Below are 16,616 nucleotides of genomic sequence, written 5' to 3' on the forward strand. Positions count from 1 at the left end.
TTAAAATACAATAATAGAAGAAGGGTAATTCATATTGAAGAAAAGAAGTCTAAAAGCTACAAATACTTAGTATCAACAAGGATTGTAGTCTAAGAGAAGTGTAGAGAAAGATGTCTCTTACTTCCAATACCTTTTACTTATAGGTGGAGTTTATGTCCCAAGTACATAGACTTCATCCAGAATCACTTTCATCCTTTTAATCTAGATCTAGATCTAGATTCATCTTAACCTAGCCGCCACCTTAAAACCCTAGCCATTGTCATAGTAACTTCTTTTAATCCTTTGCTATCTTTTGACTATTAGCAACTTATTATGATTAATCTTCATGTGGTGGTAAGTAAGTAAGAACTTGCTGATCTTCAACACTCCCACTTTACTAATTTTTAAAAGGCTTTTAATCTTATTCTTTGAATCAAGTCATGATGTCTATCCTTCATTAAGGCCTTTGTAAGTACATCAGCAAGCATGTCATTTGTAACACAATACTTCATACTTATTATTCCATCTTCAATCTTTTTTTGTATGAAATGATGTTGAACATCAATGTGTTTGGTCTTTGAATGGTGTTTTGGATTCTTGGCAAATGCAAGAGATCCTTGGTTGTCATACATAATTAGAGTTGCTTGTAATTACACTAGATCAATGTCTTCTAAGAGTTACCTTATCCAACATGCCTCCATTATACAATGATTTACTGCCATGTACTCTGCTCCCATCGTTGATCTTGCAATGGTATGTTGTTTCTTGCAATTCCATGAAATGGCTCCTACTCCAATGAAGAAGACATATCCCGTTGTGGATCTTCTATCATTTACATCTCTAATCCAATCTACATTACAATAACCTTGCAAATCAATGTTCTTACCACCAAGACACAATTCGAAGTCTTTTTTTATCTTTTAAGTACCTCAATATCCTCTTTATCATTTTCCAATGCATTGGTCAAGCCTTAGACATGTGTTGGCTTACAACACTTATTGCATATACAAGATCCACTCTTGTAGCCACCATTGTATACATGAGTGAGCCTATTGCTGCTTTGTATGGAACACTTTGCATCTCACCTTCAACTTGTACAAACTCCTCATCCGTGAGCTTCATCAACTTCAAATTTGCTTCTAAGGATGTTCCAATGGGCTTCTACTCCTCCATGTTGAATCGTTTCAACACTTCTTCAATGTACTTGATTTGACTCATTGTAATGGTCTTATTACCACAATCTCTTACAAATTCCACTCCTAAGCAATAGTGCAACTCTCAAATCACTCATCTCATATTCCTTGTCTAATTTGGCCTTCATCCAATCCATCTTTTCCATATTATTACCCAGGATGATCAAATCATCAACATAAAGGATTACAATCAGTAAGAACTGTCTAGATTGTATCACATATAATGAATGATCAGCCTCACTCCTCACAAACCCTTCATTGACAAAGAAAGTATCAATTCATTGGTACTATATCCTTGGTAATTGTTTCAATCCATACAAGGATTTCTTCAATTTGGACACAAGATGTTCTTTGCCTTATTATACAAATCCTTGAGGTTGGTCCATGTAGATGTCTTCTTACAATTCTCTATTCAAAAAGGCCGTCTTCACATCCATTTGGTGTATTTTCAAACCCATTGCTATCCCAATTGCTACAATGGTTATAATGGTGGTGAATTTGGCAACGGGTATATAAGTCTCATTGAAATCAATTCCAGCAACTTGTAAGTATCTTTTGGCAATTAATCTTACCTTGTGCCTCACGACCACATCCATTGCATCTCTTTTAGTCCTAAACACCCACTTACAACCAACACTAGATCGATTTGCTGGAAGAGGTGCCAATTCCCATGTACCATTCTCCATAAGAGATTGGTACTCTTTTTCTATAGCCTTCTCCCACTTGATTGCATCTTCATACTTCATAGCATCACACAAAGACAATAGATCAGCAAAAAGAGTAACATTTGTATATTCTTTATTTACTTGAGGGAAGATGTGATCCTTCTACCATTTGCCGCATTGCCTTCTTTCTCTCAAAGGATATCTCCTTTCACTTGTAGAAGAACATTCACCTTGTTACACTCCTTGTTCTTTTCCAACTCTTAAAACTTTTCGTTTCTCACTCAATGGTTGGTACTCTTCATCATTATCATCATCCCAATCTTTAACTCCAAGCTGCTTATGGTGTCATTGATGCAAGAACACTTTTTGGATACCTATTTCTTGTATACACTGCATTCACCACAGCTTCCACCTAAAATTCATAGCCAAGGTTTTGAGCATGAAGCATGCTCCTTGCCATCTCTACAATGGTTCGATTTGTCTTTTCAGCAATACTATTTTATTGTGGGGTGTATGAAGTTGTGGTTTGTCTAGTAATTCCTTCATTCTTCAAATAAACATCAAATTATTTAGACATGTATTCACCTCCATTGTCCATACGTAGCACCTTAATCTTGCATTCACTTTTTTCTCAACAAGAGCTTTAAATTCCTTAAATCTCCAAAAGCATTCACTCTTAGCTTTAAGAATGTAGATCCAAATCTTTCTTGAATAATCATCAATGAAAGTGAGAAAATACCTTGATCCTCCAATACTTGTGTTCTTCATAGGTCCACATATACCTGAATAGACAATCTCCAATAACTTGATAGCACATGTTGCTATACTCCTTGGAAATGAGGCCCTTTGTTGTTTACCTTGTATGCATCCTTCACATGCAAGTTGTTTTATATTTTGGCTTGTATTGCCAAGATCTAAGCTACTTACCATAGTCTTGAGCTCTCTCATGTTCTTCACATTTAAATGGCCAAGGCAACAATGCTATATATTCAACTTATCTTGGTTTGATGTAAACTCAGCAAATGTGGCTACCTCCAGTCCATTCACCTTCTTACAAATGAGGTAGTACAAATTTCCCTCTTTCAAGCCTTTGAAGACCTTGTCTCCATTCAATGTTCTTACAAAACATCCATTCATGTCAAATTGAACTTTAAAACCTTCCATTATAAGTTTACTCATCAAAAGTAGGTTTTGCTTCATCTTTGGCACATGAAGGACGTTTTTGAATTTGAACCTATTGGTTTGTCCATTCACAACCACCTCCACTATAATAGAACCAATTCCAATGGCTTCACATGTACCACTATCCGCCAACACCACGTTTGATGCTAGAATAGCCTCATAAGTGTTAAATAAATACTTATAAGGTATCATATGCTTGGAACAACCTGAATCCACAATCCATCTTGACATGGCAGCCATAAAGGTCCCATTAGTTGCCGTGAATGCATAATCTTATCCTCCAAACTCATCTTGCATACTATTTGTATTCTCCTTCTCCATATTTTTACCTTTATAGTAATTTTGAGCAAAATGGCCTACTTTGCCATAAATGAAGCAAGATTTGACATTACCTTGTTGATTTGGATAGTTGTCATTGCCTTGATGTGAGTAGAGTGTTGAATCTTTACTTTGGGGCTCTTTTTCTTTCTTCTTGGTTACTTCATGGGCAAGTCTTGCCACCACATAGTCCATTGTAAACTCTTTTAGTTTAATGGGCTCTAAAGCCACAACAAGGTAGTTGTAGGATTTGGAAAGGCTCATCAACAAGATCATGACAATATCACTTTCTTCTAAAGGCTTATCAACAATTGCTAGTTGGTTTTGGAAGAGCCTTTGCGTTATTGACATAAGACATGATGTCTTCATCTTCTTCCATCTTGCAAGTGAAGAACTTCTTCCTTGTATAGATGATGTTGGATAAGTTTTTGCTCTCATAGATGTTGTAAAGAGTCTTCCATGCTTCCACTGGTCCTTTGCAAGAGATAATGTGGGAGAACTTGGCTTCATCCACATTAGTTGTAATCAATCTAAAAGCCTTCTTTTCACGACATTTGAACTCCTTCTTCTCCTTCATATCAGCATCTTTGCTTGGAGCTTCTTCACTTTTATCTACAATATCCCAAAGATCCAAAGACACCAACAAAAACTCTATTTTTATCTTCCAATGGTAGAATTTATTACCTCTAAACTTCATAATAACTCTCAATCTTTCACCTTTACTTGAAGCCATGTCTAAAGAAGAGTTGTATCAAAAAAGATTGTAAGAAGAAGTCCTAATGCTCTCAAAATCAGCAAGAAGGTTTTGCTGCCTTAGAATCACAGAATCCTTCTTTGTGAACAAACTAATGTTTTTACTCTCAAAAACACTCTCAACTTCACTTCTAAGACTTCTCACAAGTCTGATGACTTATCTAAGTGTCTTAAATCTGATTTGCCACTCTAATATCTCTCTTATGCTCACAAATCACCTATATACACCATAAAAGGCCTTTTAAGCACAATCAGCAACTTTAAGACATGAAATTATAAAGTTAGATCACCAAGGATCTATCTCAGCAATAGCACAATGCAAAATTTGCCTTTAGGTGAAAAAACCAAACACCAACACCAAAAGGCTCATAACTACAAGTAAGAGCAAACCAAGATCTAAATCTAAATCTCAATCCAAAAGTTAGGTACTTCTAAAGCCTAATATCAAAAAAAACTTGATTTATTCCACAGTTACAAAACCACTTCAAAGAACTTCAAAAAATACTCAAGCAAATGTGAGTGGACCCATAATCTATTGAAGAAAAGAAGTCTAAAAGCTACAAACACTTAGCATCAGCAAGGATTGTAGTCTAAGAGTAGTGTGGAGAAAGATGTCTCTTACTTCCAACACCTTTTATTTATAGGTGGCGTTTACATCCCAAGTACATAGACTTCATCCAGAGTCACTTTCATCCTTTTAACCTAGATCTAGATCTAGATTCATCTTAACTTAGCCGCCACCTTAAAACCTTAGCCACCACCATAGTAACTTCTTTTAATCCTTTGCTGCCTTTTGACTATTATCAACTTACCATGATTAATCTTCATATGGTGGTAACTAAATAAAAACTTGCTGATCTTCAATAATCCACTCAATTCTAAAATAAGACAAGAACAATGAATTAGCACTTTTGTCAAATTGTAAAAAATATGTATCTAGAAGAATTAAAAGATCAAGACACTCTTATGTCATTCAAAAAGACTAGATAATCACTCAAAGAAAGTAATATATATTAAATTAGAATGGTTATTGCTAAAGTCAAGAAGACTAAAAAATCTTGAAACAAGATTAAGGACTAAAAAGACATTGACAAGAATAAAAAAGGCTTCATTCTTGTCTCTATATATACTTTTTAAGTAAAAGCTATATAGTAATGTTCTATAGGACCTCTAACATGTGTTGACTTTGCTAGACATATGCTTTAATTCGCAAAGAAAGTTATCTATATGTGTGCCACATAAGAAGCTTGTTTCACAAGCTATCAATACGTGGGACATATAGTTAACTTGTTGATCAAATTTCTAAACTATCAATTAATTATAAATACAAATAAAGTCAAAGCAATATTTATGAAGTTTCTAAGAAGCTTTTCTAGAAAATATTATAAAATTAATCTACTTTTAACTACTTTTATTTAATCATATAAGTAATTATTAGACTAAATATGTATATCTGTAACATTTGTATCATCAATATATTGATGGTAGTTAATTATTTCATCTAAAATTAAATAATATATAATATTTTTATACATATGGCACAAATTCAATTCTATTTTATTAATAAATTAATACAATGATATTCTTTGTTTATTGTTTTAAAAAAATCAACCAAGCAACATTACATAATTTTTTTTACTTTATTGATAGAAATTATTGGCAATAATTTACTAAGTTTTTCGAGTTCTATGGCAATAAATTCTAAAATTGCTTTAATACCAAATTAACATATATTTATTGCGCATTACAATAGCTGACTATATTTTATAATATGATTCTAATTTTTGTCACATTGAAATAAAAAATGTTTAATGATATTATTTGCATCAAAGCCATAATTTTTTATAATAGAAATTAAATTATCATGTATACCAAATAATTCTATCAACTTTATTAAAATTATTCCTATATGCACACATATATCAAGATTATGCACCACATATATTAGTAGTAATTTAAACCATCTATCAAATTTTATAATGAATATTAATATAATAGATTAAAAATAATTGAATAATATCAAGACTAAAATGAAATACATTTTAAAAATTCCATGCTTGATTATTTATAAATACTTTATATCTAATGTCTTATATGTCATTTGATTGATAAGTATTGGCAAACATTACTTCTTACATTTTAACTATGCAAGAAACTATACTATATTTGAGAGTATTAATAGATTGATTTATTATATGTAAAAATTAAGATGATGATTTTGTAGTAAAATATTCATAGACATTTTATTTTATTTTTTTAAAAATGGTCTATTAGATATGTTAATAATTTTATTTTTAGTATATTTTAAAAGATTGAATATAAACCATCAACAAAATAACATATTTCTTTTATATTCTTCAAACATGTAAGCATTAATCAATTATTCTAAGAAATTAGATTCATTAAAATTTTATAATATTTTAAATATAAATCAAAAGGTTGAGTGATAAACTAAGGCATATAGAAAAAAGAAAAAGATCTAGATAAGAAAAAAAAAACAAAACAAAACAAAACAAAGAATAAACCTAGAAGAATTTTAAAGATAATAATTTAAATTAAAAAAAAAAAATAAGGATAACTTACAAAGAAAAAGATCTATATTATCAAAATTAAACTATGGTGTATTTATCAAAATTTTATATATATATAAAAGATAAGAAAGGATTAGCAAAAAATATGGATGAGCAAAATTGAGCGAGGATATGCTATATAAATAGAATATAAAAGGAATATATATATACATATATACATATAAAAGGAATATAAATAAATTAAAAGAATAAAGAAGAAGTTGAAAAAAGAAAGATTTAAATGAATGAAATTGAATGAGAATGTACAAAGAAAATTTTGTATAGAGAAGGATTTGAATCAATTAAAAGAATGAAGAAGAAATTTTAAAGAAAAGGATCTAAATGAACAAAACTAAATAACAAGTGCAATCTAAAAAATATTGTAAAAATAAGGCAAAGGTTTGGAATTAGTTAGAAGGCTTGTAAAAATTAGTTTAAAGAGTTGGTACAAGAGAATTAACATTTCCAATAACAAAAAATGGTAATTGCTTGACCAAATTGCTTAGAAAATTATTAAATTCTTTCATAGAATGGTTTTATAATATAGTACATTTTTTACAAAAATATGAAAAATCATTGCACCATTTCCTAGAAAATTTTCATTCATAGATTGGTTGATTAGTAAAACATTTAATGTTATAATATAATATTAAAAAAATCTAAATTAGGTATCAAAGTTAACAAAGTAAAAATATGATGGTTTAGTAGCTATAATTTTGTATTTAGTATTATAAGACAAAAATTAATTTAAAAAAATATTAATAAAGATTTGAGTGATGCTTCAAAAACTTATTTAAATTAATTCATTCATGTTAATGATGTTAGAATAAAATCTATGTTTAAATATAATAGAAAATTTTATTTTTTTTGAAATAAAAATTTATTTACATTAATAAAAAATTAATAACATAAATAATGATATTTATTTTAATATGGATTTTTAATAATTAATAAATAATTTAAAAATTATTTAATATATTACATAATTAAATGTAATAGAATATATCAGTATTAAAAATTATATTTTTTAAAGTTTATTTTATGTATTAGTATTTTTCTTTTATTATACCTTATAATATTAAAAAGTAAAGGCCTAAATTAATACATGTAATTTATCAATACAAATTTTTAATTTGTGATTTTTGTTTCTAATGTATTATGTATCTTTTAGCTTATTCATTCTTTTATATATTTATAAAAAAATTCATTCAATAGTAATTTTAAATTATATAATAAGAAATCATAAAGAATATTCTTTTAAAATGCAGAAAATTTTATTAAAATCTAAAAATAAATTTAAGTTACAAATACATGTAATATATTTGTATGTATTAAAAATAAATTAAATTTTTTTTTCTATTAAATTATATAAAATACTAATATATTAATAAGTTATATATATTTTTTGAAGTAAAATATATATCAATAAAATAATCACAATCTCTAATCCAATCTACTTCTTCAATAGCCTTTTTCAAAAGCAAACAACAATCCACTTCTAATAGGAAGAATCATTTTATGATAATTATTAGAAGTAACTCTAATATCCTATTAGTTTTGTTAATTAGTTAAACAACTTTAATACTTAGTAATGATTTTTGATGTTGATTCTAAAACAAAATAGAAGAAACATTACATATAGATGTAAACATTACATATAGATGTAAACATTACATATAGATAGAAATATTATATATAAAATGATGTTACAATTATTTAAAAATATATCTTAATATTTGGACTTATTCTATATCTTATTTTGTTGCAACCTTTCTCCTCCTATAATCCCAAATAGCTTGTGGAGTGAATAGTATTGTGTTATGTGAAAATCAGTATAAGAATGCATTAAACATCTTGCTATAGAAGGATTTGATCTTACATTGAAGTTGGATTTACAACCTAAAAATAATGCATAAAGGTCTAAACTAAGAAATCATAAATAAAGCATAAAAGAAAATTAAAAGAAATCTTAAAGAAATAATAAAGAAATCTTAAAGAATCCTAATCAAATTCTAGCCAATCTTATAGTAATTCGAAGTAAATATTAATTAAATTCTAGTAAAAGCCAAACCAAAACTTAACCAAACTTTTAAAAAATCCTAATTAAATCCTAAATAAATTCTATAGAAAATTTAAAACCTCATTGATTATTAACTAAACTATTGATCTTAATTCAAATTCTTTCTAATTATCATTCTACTAATAAACAATAAGCACAATAAATTTGAAGAAAATTAAAATTAATAGATTGGGAGAAAGAACTTTTAATCTACTTGAGTGTCAATAATTTTCCTTTTTCAACCTTCAAGTCAATCTTCTAGTATGAGTATCTCTCTTTTTTACTATTTACTTACTCTAAATTGTTTTATAAAATTTGGAAATTAACTCAAATATCATCTCACAAAAAAATCATTTCAATCTAATCAAAAAGTTCGTAAAAATTATAGAAACTCTTTGTAACCCTCAAAATCCGATTTTGAAGACTTTAACCTACTTGAATCTAAATTTATCTTGATCTAATTGTCTAATTAAGCTTAATTTTACAACACAAATTCAACACATCTATTTTTACAAATCCAAAAAAAATTACTTATAGACTTACTACAAAATTCATACAATTTACTAAAACATAATTCTTTTTTATTCTACAAAAAAACAAAATCGTCCAAAAAAACTATGACTTTGCAAAGTTGTCACAAAGTTATTATCCAATCAAAATCTATTAAAACTAATACTACAAAAAATCCTACTGAATTTGATTTCTAATCCTACTCTCCAATCAACAAAATAAATCCCTCATTTATCATGGATGAATGGTTTTGTACATCAAGGTCTTGTTTTTATTGTGATTTATAACTAGTCTTTTTTTAATATCAATTTAAGATTTCTCTAATTAATTTTTTTTCAAAGCTATTCTTTACTTTTATGTATAGATACTCATAATAATATTTTTTTAATTTATTTTTTTCTTTTTAAGAAATTATATTATAAAAATTATAACATTAATAATAAATATATTTATTATCTTCCTAAAATTTTATATATATTTTTTAAATTAAATTTTTATCATATCTTTAATAAATCTATTACATAATATAATTTTTTTCTTTCACACAAATAAACATATGTCATGGACATACATATTTATTTACATAAAAAATATTAGATAGAAAATAAATATTAATAGATTTGATATTATCTTATTGCATAGCTTTTTAGAAGCTTCATAGATGCATATTTGACTTTATACATATTGATTGATATGTTAGAAACTTGATCAACAAAATAGCCATGTATTGCATGCATAGATACCTTGTAGTACAAGCTAACAATATGGTGTGTATATATGAAACTTACCTTACAAGTTAAGACGTATGTCTCATAAATTGAATATAAGTTGGAGGTCCTATAGAACGTTGTCATGTAGCTCTTAATTAGATAGTATATATGGAGGTAAGAGTGAAACCTTCTTTACTCTTGTCAATGCCTTTCTAGTCAATCTTATTTCAAGACTCTTCAATCTTCTTATCTTTAGCAATAGCCATTCTAGTTTAATACTATACCATCTTTGACTAATTTGTTAGTTTGTTTGAGTAATATAAGAATTTATTAATCTTTTAGTTCTTTAAAATTCATGTCCTTAATATCATAGTATAGTACAACAATATTGAATTAAATACAATCACTTTCATATTAATTGTAAGAATCAAATCAATCAATTGCATCACCAAAAAATAATAAAGTAATATGCTTATAGATGACATTGAGATAATATTTTTTCTTATAGGTCAATACTTTGTTGGTCTTCTTTTTTTCTTTAAAACTGCCACTATACAACTTAACATGCTATCTATAAAGTTGAAAAATACTTCTTAACTAATTTCTTCTTTTTCTTCTATTGTCTTTCATAACTCAAACATTCTAGATGATTAAGTTGGTTGAGCATTCAAACAATGTTTGAAATGCTTCTACAAGAGTTTTATTAAGTTGAGATCTAAAAACATGATCATTGTTGCAATTCTTCTAAATCAAGTTCCTTAAGCACTTTATTTTCTTTTGATAAATGAACTTTAGATAATTGTCTTGCTTGAAAATCACACCATTGATACCTAAGTTGTAATAATCTAAGGTCGTGTGAGAAATTTGATAAAAGATTCATATGCATTGTTGTATCACAATATAGTTGCTATGTCAAATTACTCCTAATTACATTATTGTATTGCAACTAAATTAAATTATTGCAAAATATAACTTCATTGTTAGTAGATAGTTGTACAATATTATCCTACAAAATCATTGCCTAGGTCTATTAAGTTTGCAATAAGAAAGCAAATTCACAAAATAAAATAGGAAGTTGCACTTTTCTATTTTATTTCATAACTTTACATCATATATGTTTATTTCCTTGAGAAATTACAACAAAATAGGGTCACAAGTTAGAAAATCAAATTAAAGTGTCAATAGAAATTATAGAGCGAATAGATAAAATCATATATTTTCTTTGTAATTAAGAAGATATTTTAATATACTAATATTAGAGATGTAAATAATTTTAGATCAGTTATTTTTACATAATAAAATCTTCAAATAAATGATAATTGATAAAACTTTTAGAGAATTTTAATTTACAAAAATAATATCTAAAAACTTGCATACCTATAATTTATGCATCATACACACAAAAATATAATTACACACTTATATGTAATAGACACCATAGTAAGAATAAAAATATTTTATTTCCTTTTTAAAATATAAATAGATTTTTTTTAATGCATAAAAGTGATTAATTTGAATATATAAAGATATGGTGTTATATTTAATTTTTAATAAGGCAATAGTAATATACCAATGCAAAAAAAATTAACTTATTTTTATATTAAATTAAGGGACTTGAGTTTGCCATAAATTACAATAAGACACATGTAGAATAAATAAAACCTTGTTTGATTTTTATTTTTATCAATTTAATATATTGAGGATTAACATCATAAAAAATCAATACAAGTATTAAACATGATATAGGTACCTCTCTAATAACTTGTTTAGAAAAAAACCAAAAATTAGTTAAAGCAAAATTTCTAAGAATTTATAAAATTTACAACTCAAAATTTGATTAAGTTCATATAAAAACATATTGTTAGTTAAAATAAATTAATAATAATAATATAAAAAAAAAAAAAAAAAAAAGTTGTATAGAACCAGTTTAAACACAAAACAATTTCAAATGAAATGTACATGTAATCTATTGTAGGATTTTCAATAAGTTCTAAAACTTAATCTAAAATGTGTAGATTTGATAATGAGAGTGTATAAGATAGATTAAAAATATTTTGATCATATAACATACTATATAATTATATTTTTTTATAAAATTTTACAAATAAAACATCTGAATTTTAAACTGAAAATAAATTTTATTTTTTGTACTTTTTTTACTTTTTTGTACTTTTTTATACATATCAAATTCTTTTGATAAAACAATGTGAATTGTCACATTAAGTCCACAATGGAACATCAATTTGTAAAGAAAAAGATGTAATATTTATAAGTGCTACTGACATTTGATAAGCCCAACTTCATTTAAAGTATGCAGATTGAAATTGATTAATAGTCAAGTAGAAACAACTTGATGACTATTTCCAAACATGAATTTACATGTTCTATTCAATTCTTACATCATGGAATATATACTTGAAATGTACAATTTGACAAAGTGAAGAGTTTGTCTAGAATAACAACCTTTTTTATGTGCCAGGCGTCATCACATTTCTATTATGATTCTAGGTCTCTTATTTCTCGATTACAAACCAGGACGTGCGTTAATTATTTCAAGTGCCATCTTGTTTGTAAGGTTCACTAGGTTTTAAAATATATATAAATTTAGAATGCAGAAAACGATCACTCCCCAAATTATCATACTGTGAATATGATTTTTGAAAGTTGTGCAAAAAGAAGAAACTTGATGATGTTATACAATCATAATGACAAATGTTTTCGGCGGCTGCCTGTGTCTCTGACGCTAACTGCACAATAGCTCCTCTCTACAAACGAGGAAGCATTTGATCCTACTGCCTGATGTAGGGACCTCATTAAAACTAGCCTCCATTTCCTATGTCCATATTTTACATCATAAATCAATAATCAATGGGGTGTTGAATGAATGTCCCCAGATCTAGTCTATGTATGGCTCCCTGCTTGGGCTCGCAGAACAGCTTCAGTGTGTATCTATGGCACAGTTTTATGGTGACCCCGCACAGGAATATACTTAGCACATTAAGTTCCTATTGACAATCGTGGTGCCGAAATAATCAGCTGGTGAAAGAAAAGAAAGAAACACTCCCCGTTCAACTCGCAATTGAGACCCATGTGACGATCAATTGTGGAATGCATTGATCTGCAAATTTAAATGCAAGTGATTAATACCAATACTAGAGAAGTCCCAGTTATATGCACTGAAAATTGAAGATCGTGATGTATACTTGCAAACCCATGAAGAAAGAGTCAGTATAACGCATGCTAAGCTAAGATCAGAGGCCACTCGGAGCATTAGTACGAATTTCGGCAACATCTCCAGTGAATAATGGGAAGGAAAATGGTGAATACCATTAGAGTTCTGGTGATAATGCTTCGGAACTTTCCAGTGATCAATCGATCCAAAAGCCTTTTAGCACCTGCCACTTCCATATCCGCCAACTGACGCAAATGGTAACAAGCGCCGGCTGTCGCCATCTGCTTCCTGCATCTTGCACTTCCGGAGAGAGCCTGAAGAGCCGCAATTGGGTATTGCTTGCTAACTTCCTGAAGGCGTGTATCCAATAAAAGTACCAGGCCGACGATTCCCCAGTCCTCAGCCAAGAAGTGCGTTCTGTTCTCTTCGACAAGGAGAAGAAGAGCCAAAGCCTACAAAAAAATGACAAAAAGGTGATTCATCAGACACGCTAACCTTCGAAATCCACTCATGCTGAAAAGGACAAAAAAGGAGAAACGCATGTCGGCAACATCAATACGCAACATATGAAGTAAAGTTGCACCTGTGCAGAATACTCTTGAGCCGTGTTGGACTTCGCATCCAAAAGTTTTACCAACGGACCAATAACTCCAGCTTCGCCCAACATTCTCCTAGCCTCCGTAGAGCAAGCAATATGACAGACCGCGGCAGCTGCCACTATTTGCACAACCAGAGGTCCTGAGCGAAGACAATTAGCAAGACGAGGCAAGAAGCCAGCACTGCAAAGGACATCGATATTATCTCTGCACGCTGCCAAATTGCGCAACGCCCCCAAGGCGATTTCTTGAGCACACGCCTCTGCGGAAAAATCCAGGTATCTCAACAAAGGTTGAAGAGCTCCGTCTTCTACGATTCTCCATCTGATGCTATCGTCGGAAACTGCGAGGTTTTGCAACGTGGCGGCTGCATTTTCTCGCGCCATGGACGTCCCAGAAGACACTAAGTTGATGACAACCCGAATAGCACCATCTTCAACGATACTGCTACGAAGCTTTTCAACTGCAGCAAGGTTCCTTAAAGATCCCGCAGCTGCAGCTTGTGCGCCTGGTGTACCCACTCGGCACACTTCAATCAATGCAGAAATCCCCCCGTGAGCAGTAATCGTCCGGGCGTTTTCTTCTGAAATGGACAAACCCTGCAACCCGGCAGCTGCTCTCTCCTGAGCCCGTGAACTACCAGAGTCCAGCAGACGAACAAGAGGAGCTATGCCACCTTCCGCAACTACCACGTGCTCACAACTGTCATTTAATGCAAGAAAGCAGATAGCAGCTGCTGCTCTTTCCCTGATAGCAGGCTGACTGGCGTCTAGAAGGTGTACGAGAGTTGTCACTACACCCTGGCCAGCAACCATTAAAATATTTTTATCATCATCGGCCATAAGTCGAAGCATACTGTCGAGCGCTCTTTGTTTGCAATCAGCGCTCCCAATCTGAAGATGAGCGAGCAGGTCTCTTATGGTCCACCGGATAGCCTCCCGTGTCGACTCAGGAGTGACTCGACATATCGCTAATGGATTCTCTTGCATAGTACCGCTCGTAATCATCAACTGACAATCGTGAATATGAAGGTCGAGTTTCCCACATAGAGAATCTAAGTTACTCTGAGTATGAAGCTTTCCACCGTAACTTAATTCTGTACACTTCATGGCTAGATTGCGGGCTTCCTCTAGTGTCTCGCTCATGGCCTGCACAACACACGTTAGAGTGTCAGACCACGTCGAGTAGACTAAGTGGTTGTCAGGAAGACATGTCACGAGTACCTCTCTTAACGAGAAACCCCTTAGTCAGAGATCCATCTCCTGTTAGAATCAGTAGGAATGTGACCAAACAAGCACAAACAGAATGCGAAATAGTGTTGGTAGCGCCGGAGGCAATTAAGGGCTCCTACATTTGTTTTAAAGAACACGTAGTATCCAATAGGTTCTATCAGACTGTAGCCATTACCTTCAAGAGTTCCTTGCAGACAGCATTGTCGGAAAGGCAATGGAGGTGTGACATCTCGGTCAGAAGAGCAGGCAGCTGCAACAACCGATTTTCAATAGATTTCCAGCGACCAAGAAACGCTTTCACCGAAGCCGCGTCAGTAACCGCTAGTGAGGTCAAGTGTTGTGCCTGTCTTAGCCATGCCTCCGTAGTGTTCATGTCACCATACTGTACAACTTGCCTCTTAACCTGATGTTTTTCCTCTACAACATTCGCTTGCAAGACACCCATAGATCCTCTTCTCGTATACACCAAGCCTCACGTGCATCTCAGCTCGAGAGTCCACCACACTACAGGTGTAAAGGAATTACAAAAATCTTCACCCACCCCCTCAATCTTTATCAGAGTATCTACAATCTGACGTTACGAGCACAACAGCCACCACGCATCACCCTTTCCCACAACAAAAGGGCCCTTCACAATCAATCAATGCAGTAATTGAAGTTAGCAGCAATCCTCCAACCGCCTGCCGGCAACCACTTACCTAACAAATCTCTAAACACAGCGCCAGTACCCTCTGCCTAAACTAAAAGGCCTACGCCAAAACCGCTTGGCAACCGTTCAACCGAATCGAGCAAACCAACCAACCAAGAAGTCGATAGAGCTTTCCACTAGCAGTCCAGAAAACACCAGCGCCACGACAGAACCTCGACGGAATCAATCTACAACTGCTCTTCCACTTCTACAGCTCACACCAGAACCGAACAGAATTACAAGAACAATCAATCAATCTGCTTTTTAACTGCTAAATAGATTCGCTATACAAAATTGTCCGCCGGCTATACGTAAACCAGTCAGAGAAAAGACCGCTCCAACTACGACACAGAACCTCGGAAGTGTGAGCATAAAAAAGAGTAGCAAAGCGATCAGGGGATGAAGCGAGCGCAAATGCCTACGATGACGAGCAAGTGCCACAGATAACAAGCGAGAGAGAGAGAGAGCCAAGGAAAGCGAAAGGCGTCGGAAGGGCGCTTCAAGGCACGGCCTGCAAGCTTCGAGACACCACCACGACGAAGACGTCGACAACGCTGGCTCCGAAGCCCGCAGCAGAAGAGTGAAAAAAAATCTTTTCCCTCTTGTTCACTTTTACCCGCTCGTATTCCAATGTTCATTATATGAGCAAGCGTAAGTAAATCCACTCACTCTACGAGGAAAGTTACTTTGCTCTCTCTATAGTAACCGCGTCGTAATAAATTCCCCCCTCGATGCTGATGGGGGAAGTGATGAGAGCGGGCCGAGGCTTTTTTCCTGTGACTGTTCTGACAGAGTTACCGGTGGGGTTCATTAAAGTTGAACCGTTACTTTTTTAACGTCCGATACTTTCTTCCCCTGCGAGTGTAGTAACTAATGTCTTTTCCTGCCTCAGTCCTTCACGTCGAACGTCGTCGCAAAAAGTAAGAATATTCCTGTAGCTTTTTCACCTTTTGTGACTTTAGCTTTTTGAGGGGCATCCCATCCTTAAA

General features: G+C 31.7%; 1 protein-coding gene across 1 annotated transcript; it reads right to left on the reverse strand.

Annotated features, from left to right (window-relative positions):
• Window positions 1-12,603: 12,603 nt before the first annotated feature.
• On the reverse strand, window positions 12,604-16,123 carry LOC112294796 (uncharacterized). The gene is made up of 4 exons (XM_024545639.3): window positions 15,115-16,123; window positions 13,695-14,855; window positions 13,267-13,563; window positions 12,604-13,057 (listed from the first exon to the last, which is right to left on the reverse strand). The coding sequence occupies exons 1-4, from the start codon at window positions 15,382-15,384 to the stop codon at window positions 13,037-13,039; spliced, it is 1,749 nt and encodes a 582-aa protein (XP_024401407.1). The 5' UTR covers window positions 15,385-16,123; the 3' UTR covers window positions 12,604-13,036.
• Window positions 16,124-16,616: the final 493 nt, after the last annotated feature.

Source organism: Physcomitrium patens, chromosome 17, assembly GCF_059467195.1.
Source record: "Physcomitrium patens ecotype Gransden chromosome 17, ASM5946719v1, whole genome shotgun sequence".
Taxonomy (NCBI): Eukaryota; Viridiplantae; Streptophyta; class Bryopsida; order Funariales; family Funariaceae; genus Physcomitrium; species Physcomitrium patens.